General features: G+C 36.8%; 1 protein-coding gene across 16 annotated transcripts in view; it reads right to left on the bottom strand.

Moving 5' to 3' along the window:
• The window catches only part of MAGI2 (membrane associated guanylate kinase, WW and PDZ domain containing 2), a 679,299-nt gene that overhangs the window by 268,962 nt on the left and 393,152 nt on the right, over nt 1-17,185 (bottom strand). For all 16 annotated transcript variants that reach the window (XM_085512814.1, XM_085512758.1, XM_085512827.1 and 13 more), the window contains one exon: nt 16,925-17,044. In XM_085512814.1, coding sequence (XP_085368940.1) covers nt 16,925-17,044 — 120 coding nt within the window. The remainder of the gene's footprint in view (nt 1-16,924; nt 17,045-17,185) is intronic.

The following is a 17,185-nucleotide window of genomic DNA, read 5'->3' as shown; positions in this document are numbered from 1 at the left end:
AGACAGTAAGCACTGACTGGAACAAGCACAATGAAGTGACATGTTGATAATTTACTTTCAGGTCCAGAATTCTGAGCATGTGAGTGCCAAAACCTAATCAACATAAAGGATGGGAAATCAGGAAAGAATCCATTCACTGATTCTAAGAATATTTAGAAAGTATTTATGGATACTTTAGAAATACTTAGACTGAATAAATTACAAGTGAGAACACTAGGTGGGAGAAGTCAGGGAGGAATATGATTATTACCTCTCTTAGGAGGGTCAAACCCAGATTAAGAAGAGAAATTATTTAGGATGGCTGTACTGGATATTAATAGGAACAGTGCATTGATGCTGTGCAAAAGAAAATCTTCAGCCAAGTAACAGGAAGCATTTTCTCAGTGGCAGTATGTTAGATTACAGAACTGTTTCCCAAGGGAGGTAGTGCTTCAGTGTATGAGTCATTTAAAATTAGACTGAAACAAAGCACCTGCAGATACCTCAGGCAACATAGCTTTGTTGGCAGGCAGACAATCTCAGTGACCTGACAAGTCTTAACCAGCCCTCCTTTCTATCATTTCATTTAATTTTCTTCTGTTCATATTCAGGAAAATGAGAAAAAATAGCATTCTATGAAGCACTTTTATTCATTTCCTCAAGTGCCTGATTACAAATGAAAAATACATAAACTCGTAAATATTCAGACAACTGACAGATAAAACTGATGATCTACTGAACTGTTCTCTGGTTCATGTTATTTAGGAAGTTTTTTCAAAGCATCTCCCTTCCTTTCCTACCACAGTGATGGATTTTGTTTGCCAGAAGCTGAGACAGTCAGTGGTAATCAAATACATAAATGAGATTTAGTTTTACCTGGAATTACTATGGTTAGAACATTTATTTTTGGACTCCTCCTGCTTGAAATATCTAACTTTGCAGTCACTGAGTGATACCAAAGCAAAATGATAGAAACAGATATGAAGATGCTTGTAGAAACCATTCGCATGTTAACAGCAAGGAGTTAATATATCTGTCATTTTATGCTACAGAGTATAAGATCAAAACAAGTGGAATGGCAAATAAAAGTTCAGTGTTGTCTAAACCAGGATAACAGGTAACATCCACTGCAGAAAACGAGCATGTGAGTTCCTTGACTAGAAATGAGAATTTTTAATATATTTATCAAATTATATGTCTGAAGAATAGATAATAGAATATCAATATTTAGGTAAGGGGCTTGAGGGAAGAGTATCTGAATACCCAAAAACATACTCACCCATTACTCTGACCTCAAAACTGTACAAGGCTTTAAAAACTCTTTGAAGAAAAAGTACAGATACCTGATCTCTGTTTAATTTGCAAGTTTTAACTGGAGTTTTTTTTTTAGGAAGGGACTAAAATAACAGGGTTCCTTTAGCTTAGCATAACAAGGATAGAAATCAAAGACAGTATCTCTGTTGGTAAGGGGTGACTATAAGCATGAAATGATAAATGAATTGGTATATAAACATTGTACTTAACGCAATTTCAGACACGGTAGGTTGTCCTCTGTAGCACTCCAGTAACTTCCAGAAAAGTGCATATTTTATAGGTTATGTGACCAGTCTTCTACTCTCACATGGAAGATAGGCTGGATATCATACATACAATGATACCTTAAAATGTATGTAGGGGGTGGTAAGGTTTAGGCTCATGATTTCTTCACAGAGTCACGTAAAGGAAACACAATAATGACATAAAAGTGAATAACATGGGCTTGTAACAACAAAGGCCAGAAATTACAGACTGCTTCCTAAGTAGAACAAGAGCCCACTGCATCCTAACACTCTTATATTTTATACATTTATTGAACAGTATTGGCCCAAGTAACAAACCCAGGAATACACTGCTGGTGGCCTCCAAGTCCATTTTGTACCTGAGATTTCTCTTCTGCAGGCTAAACTGTTCCACTCACTCATCCTCTCCTCACCAGAAAGATGTCCCTACCATCATCTTCATGGCCCTTCACTGTTATTTTGTTCTAGTATGAACTCAGCTCTCTTGTACTGGGGAGCTCTGAAGTGGACACATTACTCAGATGTGGCCTCATTGGTGCTGAACCGAGAGGAAGGATCACCTCCCTTGACCTGTTGACAATGGCCTTTTATTATGCAGACCAGGATACTGTTGGTAATTTTGCCACAAGGGTGTATTACTGTTCATGGTTAGCTTCTCACCCACCAGAAAAACAAAGTCCATCTTCACAGAGCTACTTGCCATCCAGTCAGTCCTAGTGAGGTGAGGATGAGAGAGCTAGGAAAGTTCAGACTGTAGAGAGAAGTCTCAAGGGGAATCGGTCTGTATAATAGATACTTGATGGGACAGCAACAGACTCTTATCAGAGTTGCCCAGTGGCAGGACAAGAGGCAATGGAAAAGAACTAAAAACAGGTAAACTTCATCTGAACACAACAAAAATATTTTAGTGATGGTGATCACACATTGGAATAGGTTGTTCAGAGAAGCTGTGGAGTCTTCAATTGCTAAGATATTCAAAAACCCAACTGTCATGGTCTCGAGTAACCTGAGTTAGCTGACCCAACTTGAGCAGGGTGGTTGGACTAGATGATCTGAATGGGCTCCATCCAACCTAAAGGATTCTGGGATTTTGTGAGCCTGTGATCTGAGGATGATCATTCCACACTCTGTGCCAGATAGAACAAGAGTAGACAGACTGACAGTCTGTCAGTCAGATAAAAGTTGCTGAAATGTCAAAGTGTATGAAACTTCATAAAATCAGGTTTAGTTATATAACTAGCCCTAGAACTTGACCTCTACCTGTCAGATTTCTTTTGCAGTCCTAGGGAATTTTACAGCTGACTTCCTCTAAAAGTATACTCATCAGGGCTGCTGATGAAAATGGTAGCTTTCCTCCACATCTTTACCCAGTAGGGTAAAATGTTGATGCATTTCGCTGCTCTCTGTTTGAAGAGAATTCGGCCCTTGAATATATATCTCTGTCTGCTAAAAACATCTTCTGGGATACTAAACAGTATCTTCAGTTTCTTTAGTAGCAAAAACTATATATAAATAAATTGTAGCTATTTAACTCCTTCTGCACCTGCCATTTAGCTTACTGTGTCTGAAGTTAGAATTGAATTCCTCAGAATAGAAAAGAAAATGCCCCTAGGGGCTGCTTAAGAGAAAGAAGCTATACACTTAATGTAACAATATGAATAACCTCCCAGTCATGTGCTGTTTTTACTGGTGAATTCTTGACTCCTTCACACAATGAAAATGCACAGTATGAAAACATTCAGGAGAAATAGCTATTCAATGCTTTCAATACTTATTTTATCTGAATGCTGTGTGCCTTCATGCCACATATCACGCAAACTTTTGCAGTTGATAAAGTAGACATGCTGTGTAGAGGCTTTTTATTCTTTAATCAAAGAACACAAAACACTAAAGATAGCTGGTTTGTTTTACCTTCTTTTTCCTTGAAAATTTATAAAGAACAGGGCTTACTAAACCCTTCTGAAAAACTCCATCTCAAAAACTAGTGTAGTATTGAACACCCTCAGACTAAGAGGTGGAAAGAAGCAAAGGAAAGCAATTATTCCGTAAATTGCAGTTCGGTTGCATGAAGATTGCTATAAAACTGTACCACTACATTTGTCCAAACCATTTTTACAAGTAAATCAAATATAGGCATAGTGACAATCTGACAGGTTATGGCAGTGCTGAAAGCAGTAGAATCTACAACCTGTAATTAAGTAAGAACAACAGCCAAACACAGTTTATAAATATATTAACTAACAACATACTGTATAAACGATGTATTTATGAGAGCAGAAATCTGTTTCTTGAAAAGTGTCACTGTCTATGTAATGCAAGTTTCTTACAGAACCTTGTCTATCTAATCAGAGTGCCACACTTCAATAAAATGGTTTCTTGAGATCATACTAGCTTTCACTATTGGAAAATACTATATTTAAAAAAACAAACAAACAAACAAACAAAAAAACACAACAGACTTTGTAAAAGCCCTGCACCATTAAGGCAAGCACTCCAAACATTCACTCTAGAAACTTAAGATGAGAAGCTGATGACGCATTCAAAAACCTGAATGATTCCCCTCAGACTTTGTCCTTCAATCTTACTATGCCTGGAGTGATTGCCCTTTTTCCCCATGTGACTTTCACTGACAAAATCACTAGTACTAAGAGGCAAAATTAGTATTAGAGTGCAGATTAGAATGCAGTAAATAACTCATAATGCTCATAATGAGTCAAATAAAAAAATGTACAGAATTGTATGAGCAAAGATTGTCTAGTCTGGAAGGCTGCAGCTACAGGTTCTACCCCATCTTGTATCAGTCTAAGCATCAATTTAGAAGATAGTATCATCTTTTCACCTTATAACCTCCCCAGAATACTTGCTCATTTCTCTATGAGCTTTTACAAAAGAGCAAGGGAAGAGGTTTACTTAACCACAGTCAGCTTTGCATCCTCATAGCATAAAGCACCCCCTGTTAATCTGTGCCAGAAATTTATGCCTTACCCTTACATAAAGTCCCAGTAAGGGCAAGTCAACATTCTCATCCCTTCTGTAGAAAGCAAACAAACAAACAAACATACAAACAAAACCTTGTGTTATTTCATTTGAGGAAGTGTACACTACTTTCTGCTAGAGCCTTGCATTATCTAGGAATGCCCTCCCTAACATTGCTGGTAGCCCCTCAATATGAATAAAGTAGCAGAAGAACTAATACTATAAGGATTATATATATAGTATATAGTATATAGTATATAGTATATAGTATATAGTATATAGTATATAGTATATAGTATATAGTATATAGTATATAGTATATAGTATATAGTATATAGTATATAGTATATATATATAGTATATAGTATATAGTATATATATATATATAGTATATAATATATAGGCCAGGTGAGGTCATGGAGGGTATTTGTTAAATAGTGCTGTAATGGAAATTCCTTCATTTCTGTCATTTTTATTTCTGTTATTTCCCTTCTCTGTTAAATTTCACCACTGAGTATACAATGGCACATTTCTTCATACCATCTGTCAGCTATCATATTTTTTCAAGCAGAATCAGAGTTCTACTTTAAATTTTCTTTGATTAAGAGATTTTTTATCCTGTATTAGGCAGAATAGAGGTTTGCCAAAGATAATAACAATTTCAGCATCCTACAAGAGATTTTATTGCTATTAGTTTTAGCTGTGAGGTTGCTATGCTAAAGAGCATACCAATATGGCTGCAAAAATATGACAGTTAAATGTGTGCTAGGGATTACCAAGAAAACTACCTGCAGTCAACATTTGCAGACCAGTTAGATTTTTTTTTCTCAGAGGACTCTCGAATACGAAGCTATGAACAGTCAATGGCTTTTAATTAAGTTTAACTCATAAAGTTAAATTCTGACAAATCCCAAGTGCAGGTATTGTGAGGAGATTCCAGCTACTTGGCATTCTCCTTGTTCATCTGGAATGAGTGAAGAGCTTCTCATAATACTGGTGGTAAAGGATTTGCTCCACAGCCTGTGTCCTCTGCCACTGAGTTTCTGACAGGTCTCGCACATTTTTAGCAGAGGAGGAGGAAATACTTGCACCTTCTCCCTTCTCTCTAAGCAAAAGTCTTTCAAAACTTTATCATAGAAAACCACTAAAGGGATATTTTGTTATAGTAAGCTGTCTACTTAGGCTACTGCAATATAAAACGGTGAAATAGCTTGTTTTAGAATAGCCCTTCTGGAGTTGTTATAAGCCAGGCTGAATGTAATTCTCTTTAACAGCATGTTAAAAACACTTAGAATGAAATTTTCCCATACCATAAACTAACACTCCCAGTAAAGTCCTAAGTTGCAAAATCATTCAATTTTTCCATTTGTACATGGTTAATCTAATGCATTTATTGTTAAACCACAAGAAGGTAACTGTGAGCTACACCATTCCCAGATCTTCCCAGTGATGCAGCCTTCCACTTCTTACAATGAAAGAATGCTACTTGCACTCCTAATAGTCATTCAGTCACTGTACTGTCTGGTCTTCTCCATTGTCCACCCTTGGTTAGATTACCAGCTCCTTTTATTCAACACAACGTTCAACCCTTACACCTTTCCTTGCTTATTTTCTACACTGGGCCCACCATCCCACCTGCATGATTCCACTCAACTCAGCATTTCCTTTTGCCTTTCTAGTTCATGCTAGCACCAGCTGTTACAAAATACAATCCCTTTGCATTTCCCCACTGCTCCTGACATCCCCTCAGGAAGAACTAATTATACCCACACTATGACATCACTAATCTTATGATTTCATACCTCCTTTGAAGTGTTTCTATGTGTGATCATGACAACAATCAAATTCCAGTCCATTGAGACTCACTGCTGTTGCTTTTTTTACCTTCTTGTGCTTCCCCTACTGACTGCTTTCATCTATTGTCCTTCATCTCATGCTGCAATTGTAAATTCCTGAGGGAAAGGCTGTCCTTTTCTCTCTGTTTTTACTGCACCTAGTCAGTGGCTCCTGGTCTTTGCCTGGGGCTCACTGACACCATAGCAACTAGAAATAAGGTCAGTCTGGCTCTTTCATTTAAAGCTCCTATAACCTCTATGCTTATTAGGGGTGAGCATTCATGTGCACAGAATGCAGAGGAAGAACTGTGTCATTAGCCTACAATCACCCTCAATATATGTGAGAGACCCTATGTAGATATCTATCCATAGACATAAAGGTGAATTTGATTTCTTTTCATCATTTTAAAAGTTTATTATTCTTCTCAGACATATGGAGAAAATTCTCTTTATTGTATATTTTCTACTGGAGCCCCAGATTTGGTGATGGAGAATATAATCTAATTTAGGGGTGAGCTAACATCACGGCAACATTTTTCTTTGCATTCTTCTAATCTCAAGCAATCCCAAGAATGGATAATTACCAACATGATGTGATCATGATTAACTCACATCCTACCTCCTCCTGTTGATGACTAAAGGAGTTTAGACTTCAGTTTTTAGATAAAACTAAATTCTGAAAATCCACTCAAGTTTGCAGACATTGTGTCACTTTCTCTCCTGCACCATCCTCAGTGCTGGTGCATTTTTCTTTATTGCATCCTTGGAATATTTTAACATTTATTCTATATTTTGGACTACTTTTTTTTTTTTTCTTTCTTTTTTTTTTCTTTTTCTTTTTTTTTTTCTTTTTCTTTTTTTCTTTTTTCTATCTACATGACTTAAAATAACTGGACATATAAGCCATCAACTGGATTACTATATTTTAATCCACATCAGAATGTCTGGATTTGATTTTTGTCCCTGTCTCCATTATTTTTATTGGGAATACAATTGAAGCCTTCCAAAGGCAAATAAGAAAAGAAAAAAAAAGTATTCTTTTACTTACACACAATGTAAAACAGAATAATTATATCTGAGTACAGTTTAAACCCAGTATAGCTTATTTTTGTTTTTATTTTTTGTTGTTTCTTTCTTTAATCAGAAACTGTTGCACTTTGAAACAAACACTGCTTTTAGTGCTTGCTTTTTGTTGGCCTTTTATCTTTTTTTAATTAGCTCACTTGGGAAGTAATGCAACTGTTTCACTGAAGAAGTTGTATCAGTGTGTACTGTGTGTAGCTGAATACTTCTTTTCATTTAACCATACAAATCCTGGCACAAAAAATTATATTGAATTACTCCACACTTCACACTTGGCACAGCCTGCTTCCCTCAGTGCATTTCATTTTCCTTAAGATCATCTTGATAAGGCACAGCCCATACCTTTCATTTGTTTGGTTTTTTTTTTTGCTGGCAGGTAACAAGTTGCAAACTTTTCTTTGCCTATCGGGAGTCCATCATAGCAGCCACCAACAGGGTTCTATGCAGTACTGCAAAGCCTTAGAATACCTTGCTATTGAAACAAGTAATGAAAGCCGGGTTTCAGAAAAAAAACAAAACAAAACAAAAACTCCAAATCATAAAAACCAAACAACTCCTCACAATGCCTCACAATGTCACAAAAATGAATGTTTTTCCTTGCTGCAAAGCACTTTCTGCTGAAAGCACAGAAATACAGAAATTACAGACCAATCTTCATTAGTATACAGAAGCCTCATGTTGGTTTTATAGATCATTTTACAAACCAAGGGGGAGACTAACGATCATCTCTGCTCCCAGATAACTCCTCACTGCAGGTATGTGAGAAGGATGATACACTGCTTTCCAAGAAGAAAAACAGAAGCATGTCCTGGATACACAGCACAGAAGGAAAGCTAATAAAGAGGGAGAGCTAGAACTGGTGGATATGAAAGAGAACAGGAAAGGTTTCTACAGCTACAGAACTAAAAAGACCAGGGAGAGTGTATTGCCAAGTGTGACAGATAACCAAGAGATGGGGAGCCTGTGAAAGGAACCTGACGCCTTTGTGCTCTCAGCCTTTACTGTTAAGGGCTGCTGCTCACAGGTCTTTGAGATCTATACTTAAAGGCAAACACTGGCAGAAAGATGTGATTCCATGGTACAGAAAGATCAGTTTAGGTACAGCTTTGGTCTTTCAGACATACACAAGACTGTAGGAACAGATAAGATGCATCTGAAAGTGCAGAGGAAATCAACTTGATGTTACTTTAGGGACATTCTCTATCATGTTTGAAAAGCTGTGGTGATTAAAAGGAGGAAATGTTATGAAGGGTGTTTCAGAAAGGCAAGAGGGATTCAGAAGAAGGTTGGCTCCAAAAAAGAAGCCCTACAGGAAGTTGTTAATAGGAAACCATTGTAGCAATGAGGAGTTTCTGAATGTGGTTTAGGAAGAATTTCCCAGTTACTGGACTGCAGACTGTAGAAAATTGTGAACCACCAATTGCTACAGGAACGGCTTTTTTATTTATTTTATTTTATTTTATTTTATTTTATTTTATTTTATTTTATTTTATTTTATTTTATTTTATTTTATTTTATTATTTTATTTTTGTCTGAAAGGGAATAATTAGGCATATTGCAAATGGAACTGTGTAGTATCCAAACCAAGCAGCACAACACATGCTAGTGTTGTCAAAGTTCAGTTCAAAATGTATCTATTTGAAATGTACACAGTAACTGGCTGTGCTCTTTCTATAAGAAGCCAAAAACTAATATGTCACATAAGTAGAATTAATACATAGTGTATGGAAGTAGATGGTACAGACTTTAATTAATACCTCCAACTAGTGTGTGACTGTTTCTACTAACTACTTTTAAACTTCCTAAGAGGTGAAACTTGGTTTGCCATCACTGGACATTATGCTAACTTTTTAATCACATAATTATGAGAAAAATTCTTCCCAATGCTAAATCCAAATGTTCATCTCTTCCAGTTACATCACATTAGCTCTGGTTACTTATTTTAACTTCAAATTATCTTTATTCATTCATGGGGTTCACACATCTTAAATTCTCTGAGCTTCTCAGTCATTACTCAACAAAGCTCTATCTGATGAGTTCTCTAAATGTATTTCCTACAGAGCCTTCCAGGTAATTTGCATTACTTTAGTCTGGACACTTCCATTTGCTATTACGTTTCTGGTAGTGACTGCACAGAATTTTGAAAAATAAGCATGTCTTGGCATGAGCTGAGAATTGGCCAACTTGGCTGAGGTAAAAAGGGGAAGGTTAAGGTAATTTCCTGATTTCTCTGATGCAGAGATCCCCTTTGTGCTGTTCAAGTTTTGGTATAAAGTACATTGACAGGTGTTTCAGTGGGTCTGTTTGAGTAAAAGGGGGTTTTGGAGCTCACAGATCCAAACAAAAGGAGCTCTGTGGCCCCTGGTCCTGCCTAATATCCTGGAAACATATACATGAGCAAAGAAAAATGTTTAGCACCTGAGTAAATTACATACAAATGGTTTCCTTAGGAAATTAGCAGATGACGTGATAAAAAGCAATCCTGAGCTAGGATAAATTGCTGCTTGTGGTAGGCATAGAACCTCAACAGAAAAGAAATTAGATAAATTGAATCTCTATGTGCACTTCTGCTGAACAACGCAGAATTAGCCAGCAGAAATATGGGGTCTACCACACCAAGCGTGACACTGCTTAGCCTGCCCTTGTGCCTGACACAACTGGTTAAAGGAAGCATTATATGTTGACTAAAGGACAACCATATCCTGGGGTGCACCAACCACAGCACTGTCACCAGTCAAGACAAGAGATTGCTCCATGCTACACTGCTTTGGTGTGGCCTCACCATGACTACTGCATGCAGTTTAGGATACTAAGTACAGAAAGAACATTAAACTATTAGAAAGTGTCCAAAGGGAGGTTTCAAAGATGTGGAAGTGTCTAGAGTGTAAGATGTGTGAGGAGTGGTTGAGATCCCTGTGTCTGCACAGCGCAGAGCAGAGTGTAGACTTCATGGCGGTTACAGCTCCTCACAGGGAGTGGAGGGGCAGCGCCGAGTTCTGCTCTGTGTGACAGCAACAGGGCCATCAGCATGGAGCTGAATCAGGTGAGGGGCAGGAAAAGGGGTTGGGGAAAGGGTCTGCACCAGAGGGTGGTGGGCACGGACCCAAGTTGCCAGAGTTCAACAAGGGTTTGGACAGGGCTGTCAGATATAGGGTCTGATTTTTGAATGTTCCTGTATGGAGCCAGGGGTTGGACTCCATGATGATCCTTGTGGGTCCCTTCCAGCTTAGGTTTCCTAGCGTTCTATGAGGTAGAGCACTGGCCTGTGTGCAGGGATGCTCAGAAACAGTTCTCTGGTCACCATCTGTGAAAAATGGCAAAGTACTTAAATAAAGCTTTCACATTGCCTTCCCTCGCACACACAGAGGAAGGAAACATGGTATTTGATGCCTTAAAATGCATTAACAAAATTAGAAATTATTCATTATAAATGCAAATATCATTACATGGTTGGGCTTCTGCTCTGCTTCCACCTCTTTTTTTTTTTTTTTTTTTTTTTTAATAAGATACCAATAACACTGATTTTCCTATTCAATGATGAGAACAGGAATGTGAACTCGGAAGTATCTCATTGTATTTTTCTGTGCCCTTGAAAACAGATTCTGCTGCTAAAAGATATGACCTCTTAATGACTAATTTTTATCTTTGTCTATACACATCAACCTTGTCAGTCTGCTTATCGTTTTAAATCAGAATATTTCTTTAACTACTACATTTAGGTCTTAGCAAGGCAGGCTTTTATTATTTGCAATTAATTTACTTTTAATCCTCTTGCTGTGGAGTGCTACAGATGCCCTGCTCATAAGGGAGCAGTGCATACTGCAAGTAGGGGATGTTTGGATTCCGTACAATTTTTTACATGGAAGAATGGAGTAAAAGCCACTGGAACAAAACGCCATTGGTAAAGCCATTGTCACCACAGTGGTATAATTAACAACTCCATGCCAACCTGGAGCAGTACTACAGTCTTACTTTACATCTGCAGATCACAAAATTAAACTGATTACTGAGAAGTATTTGCCTGACTTTTTTCTCTGCACAGTCTAAATTTGTCTTGGAAGATGGCAACAAATGACTGCCTAAGCAAAACTTAATATCAAATTGGGCATGAATACTCCGTACATCCCAGGTGAATAGAATCAGAATATATCCCTGTGCCAGTAATACACCTGTCTGTGGGAAAAGGGTCACTGGCAAGACTCCAGTTTCAGACACATTCACCTTCCCATGAGAGCTCAGTAATGGTGACACAAAGAAGAACACAGAAGTTGACTCTTTGAAATTGTTTCTAAAAAACAGGATTTTTTAAACATCAAATAAACAAGCTTTTATTTTTTATTTTTTTATTTTTTCTTTTTTAAACCAACAGGATGTGCACAGCCTTGTTTAAGGACTTATTATTTACAGAGAAAAGGGATGATGAGAAAATTGCAGCTAATATTCAGCCATGTATGTAGGTCCATAGGAAGTTCACAATCACGTTCAGTACTTAAAATAGCTTCAGCAAGATTTGAATTAACCCGTGAATGAATCTGAGATAATTCCAAACAATCAATCAATCAAACAAAAGAGCAACCCAACTTTGGATGAGATTAATGGCGCAATAACTGAAATACTTATTTTTCATAGGATAAAATTAAGGACTTTTCTTCTATTGAGTAAATACAGTGTATTTGCTCAATTAACTATAACAAAGGCCTGCTGAAGTAAACAAGATTCAGAAGAAAAGACTACTCGGTATGTTATCCAGTGGAGTATTGGTTAAATTCAGTTCTTTTCATAATTGTCACATCTTTAGTACATATGAAAAAGTTTTCCATGTCTTTATTTCTTACAAAATTCCATATGGCCAAAATCTTTATTTTTGAAATGCAGATATATCTGTATAGATCAGACACATTTCTTTTTCCTACAGAGTGAGCATACACAAAAGATTTATTGTTTCTGTTACTGCTACTGTTTATACTTCTTTTAAAAGGCAGTTCTACCCATAGACTGCATTGCTCTTCAATTCTTACCTTATTAATACTTTGTTATGCTATCTTACAATAAACTTGAATCATGTGCCTTAGCATATCTGAGTTTTAGAGTAATATTGAATCTGTTATATTTCTGTTTATGAGCACTGGCATTCTTACACAGTATATGAGGGCCTCTCTGAAAGTAATGCCTCCTATTATGCTGGCCCACAACAGCAGTCAGATGTTGATGAGGTTGAATTTTCCCATCTGTATTCCATTACATTTTGTTCCTGTGCATAAGATGGCATCAGAGGGGCAGTGTGATAAAATTATATCTGACATGGAAATGCAGATGAGGAAGAGGTGTGTCACTGAATTTCTCCATGCAGAAAAACAGGCACCCACTGACATTCAGTGATTCTTTCTGAGTACTTATGGAGACCAAACAGTGGATATCAAGAGTGAGGCAGTGGGTAGTGCATTTCAGCAGTGTCAAAGTGACATGAAGAAAAGCCATGTTCTGGACAGTTATGCACAGCTGTCAGATCACAAAATGAAGTGTCTCAAGCAGCTTATTCCCAAATTGGCAGATTATAGCCAGGGAACTACATATAGACCAAATATCAGCTTCAGTACATTGGAAATAATGGCTATGTCAGAGTGTTGCAAACTTTGCACCATGTGGGTCTCATGAGTGCTCACATTGGAATAGAAAGAACAGTATATGCAAGCATATTGGGACCTACTGAACCAATAAAAGGCTGCAGGCGACAGTTTCCTAGATCATATGATTACTGGTGACAAGACACAGTGTCACCACTACAAGTGGGAGTCAAAACAACAGTCCATGGAATTGCAACATTCAAATTCTCCATCAAAGGTAAAGTTTATGACACAGTCCTCAGTGAATAAAGGTAATGTATAATGTCTTTTGGAATAAGAAAGAGGTGATCCTCTTGATCTCATAGAATTCAGACAAACCATCAACTCTGACCACTAGCCTGGTGCCATACCAGTTTGAAGAACATGGAGCACATGGTAGGTCTTGTCTGGACTGTCCCACCACACCCACTGTATAGTCTACGTTTAGTGTCTTGTGACTTCCATCTGTTCTGGTTGCTGAAAGATGGACTTCATAGTCAACATTTTCTTAGCAATTATTATAATGGGTTACATCCCTTGGTGCAGATTTTTATGAATGCAGCAGGTAGATTTTTGATCACCAGGTCAAAATGCATAGCTAATGGCAGTGACTATGCTGAAAAATACAGCAAATATACAGCTGCAAAACACTATCAAATAGTGTTACTGTACTCTTTGTATCTGTTGTAGTTTCCATAGAAATAATTAGGAGGAATTACTTTTAGAGCAACCTACATATATTACAAGCACATTCTCAGTTCACTGATATGCTGCTCTGACTGAGAAATTCTGCTGATACAATAAGGAAATAGGATCCACCTATGAAGTCAGTGATCCATGAAGTAAGTCACTACACAAGATTTGAAAGATCAGAGCGATGACAGTATAACAAGATAACCCTTCTACTGGAGTAATGGTAAAAGACAGTGGTAAAAGATACACAAAATTTGTCTTTTATTTTTTACAGCTTTGCTGTTATGTTTTTTTTTGTTTTGTTTTGTTTTTTATTTTTTTATTTTATTTGTACATACTGTGTCAATTCAAAGATCATCTATGACTGTGTCCATATGGGACATTCATTTCAGTGTTAGGAAAAACAAGTGTGGATTATTTTGCTGGGGGTTGTCCTCCTGTGCAACACAATTCTGCATTCACCATTTTCCTCCCCAGGTACAGAACTATAACTTTCCCCAGTATTTTACCTTACCTCAACATATTTGTCAAAAAATATTTTGTATTTCCAATGAGGTCATAATTCTACACCAGCTCAGAATTCCTTTTTAATCACAATAGGAAACTGGAGTTCTACTAAATAGAAACAAAGTGAAATCCTCACAATATGGATTTTATTTTACACAATAATGGTGGTTAGGCACTGGAACAGGTTGGCCAAAAAGTTATGTTCCATCACTGGAGACATCCAAGGTCAGGTTTGGTGGAGATTTGAGCAACCTGATTTAATTGTAGATCAGGTTCATTGCAGTGGAGTTGGACCAGATGACCTGGAAAAGGTCCTTTCCAACTCCAAAAATTCTGTGATTCTATGATTGCAGTCATGGTTGGAAAAAAAAAATAAAAATCAGCACCAGTTGGTGGATCAGTTGAACTTTAGAAACTCAGCTAAGTCCAGAACAACCTCATCAAGACAAAAAAAATCTGCAAAATAGTTTATTAACAGATAATTATTTAAAAGACTTTATAAGACTGATTTCAAAGGCCTGATAATAAGTTTTAATAAGGAAAGAAAATTCAGCTCCCATAACACACATACATAAATCGAAAGGATGCAAAAGTCATCATGACTTGGTAGGGAGAACTGTAAATTTCTTTGCTCTGATTTGTCTGATTGACAGCAGTAAAATTAATTGCTGAAGGCTTAAAGTGCTCGTGAAACTTGTGACTGAATGAATAGCAAAATTCTTCTCTGAAGAAGAGAGTTATAAGGAACAGATATAAGGAATTATCAGGCAAAAAAGGGGTGTAACTTAAAGGCATGGCTGGAAGTTTCTGTATGAGAACAGCAGAAGCAACATCAGCAAACTAGGTATGTTTTAGAATATGTTATCAATTATTTATTGCAATAGATAGGAAGGTATTATATTATCTATTACTTGGCAGAATGTGTTTACCCCCTGCGGAACCTACAAATTGGTCAGAGAAATAATTTATGCAGAAATTGATCAGCCGAGCTTATGTTGGTCTTCGTTTAGTTTTTGACTTCTTAAGTTCAGTGAACTTGTCATCTGTGATGACAGAATGATGTGATGAACACTGTGTAGTCATGACTTTGGCCCTGTCTTCAGCTAGGTCCTCAGTTGGCTTAAGGACTTGCACTGACTTCCACAACCAGTATTTCACCTTGCTGTCCATTCAGCTCTGATAACTGGTGTTAAAAGACACCTCTCAGTATCCCTCAAGGGACAGAACACCACTGTAAATTAATGTAACCTAGCAGTTCAATCTCCACAAACTTGCTGCAAACTAATGAAATTACATGGTCAAGCAAAGACAGACTACACTTAAGCTCCTTTTATGTTAGCTTCAAACACTTCAGTTAACAAAAAATATTTCAAGAAAGGCTTGTTACTTAGTGAATGTATGATGAACATAAAATTGTGGTGTTATATATCTATGAATATTTATGTAACTTCTACCATTAGATGTCAGACACTGGGAAAAAAATAGGAAAGGAAAAAAAGATGTGTTTTCCTTTATTTGACCTTCTGTAATGGAAATCTATGTTACAATTTCTGTATTGATATAACTCTTTATGAAAATTTATTTACTTTCCAGTGGGTGCTTTGTGCTGATTAGGTGAGAAAGGATTGCACTTTCTGCTATTTATAACACAGCTAATGATTTTCTTTGAGGTGAATGGCTCCTTATTTATCACCAGATGCTTTCCTTGACAGGTACAAAGTCAGGACAAAAAAAGTCTTCATCGCTTTATCTGCTACAACAATACAAAAAAACAGGCCTGCTCCCTGAAAGTGGTTCTACTCACACATGTAGTCTCACACATACAGCTCATTTTTCACAAGAAAAGCATGTTTCTGGATATCTTGCTTTCAAAATTGAAGATTAAAGGTTCTGTCCTTATTATTATGTCCTTATTATTAAGCTGCTCTACATACTAGACTAATCATAAGAAACAAGGTTTAAAATAGTAGAGCACTTAGATAAATCCGAGATTGCACTACACTATGTAACTGTTGTGCTGTCCATAGTAGTTTCGCTTTCAAGATAGTTGTTAAGGATAGTAAAGGCCTGAAATCAGATAAATCATTAAGAAGCCTTGGTCTGCATGAAACTTCTTGCTCTTTGCCCCATGTAGAGATGTTTTCTAGCACAGCCATTAGAACAGCTCCTACCCTTCTGTAATATTAATGAAATTAATCAATTATTCCCAATAACTTTATGAAGCCTACTAGGTATGACACAGCAATCCCTTCTTGTTTTATTTGGAAAAGTTTCAACTTCTGACATAAATTGGTATTTGCAGGACCTCGTATGCAAAGAAGTGTCTGCCTTACAACTGATTTCTGTTCTAGGATTTATTTATCCTATGTTAAAAATGTAGTTGATAGCTTCAGTTTTACAAAAATATCTGCAAGTGTTTGCCGTGAAGGACTAGTGTTTCTTTCCTATAATTGCAATGTATTATACAGTTTCTCTTAAGTGGTATATTATTCTAAAATCCCAATGCACTCACCTGCATTTAGATTTCACATATATAAATATTTTCATGGTTACCATAGGATTCTTCACAAATTTGCAGTATCAGTGTAGTAAAGAAACATTATGATGATATGCCCCAATGTAATACCATCATATTAGAAAATAGTGTAATAGAAAGAAGAGACAGATTTAGCAGCAAAAGTGTGCTTACCTTCATATGTTCCACTTTCTAAGAGAGCACCACTTTTCTCCAATTCCATAAAATCTTCAACAGTGATGAAAATATAGTCCACACCAGGGACCTCCCCCTCCTTATGTGGCCTTGTGGTGCCTATTAATAAAAATGAAAGACATGCTGTCAAATACACGACCTAAATTTAGAATGATCTGCTTGAAAGTTTTGTAAAATTTACAAAGTAAACTGTTTATACAACACATTATGTAGCACATCATCCTCTTGAAGATGTTTTTC

Source organism: Coturnix japonica, chromosome 1 (assembly GCF_054131305.1).
Source record: "Coturnix japonica strain WE chromosome 1, WE-NBRP24, whole genome shotgun sequence".
NCBI lineage: Eukaryota > Metazoa > Chordata > Aves > Galliformes > Phasianidae > Coturnix > Coturnix japonica.
The sequence above is the reverse complement of the archived record's forward strand: the minus strand, read 5'-3'. Positions and strand labels throughout refer to the sequence as shown.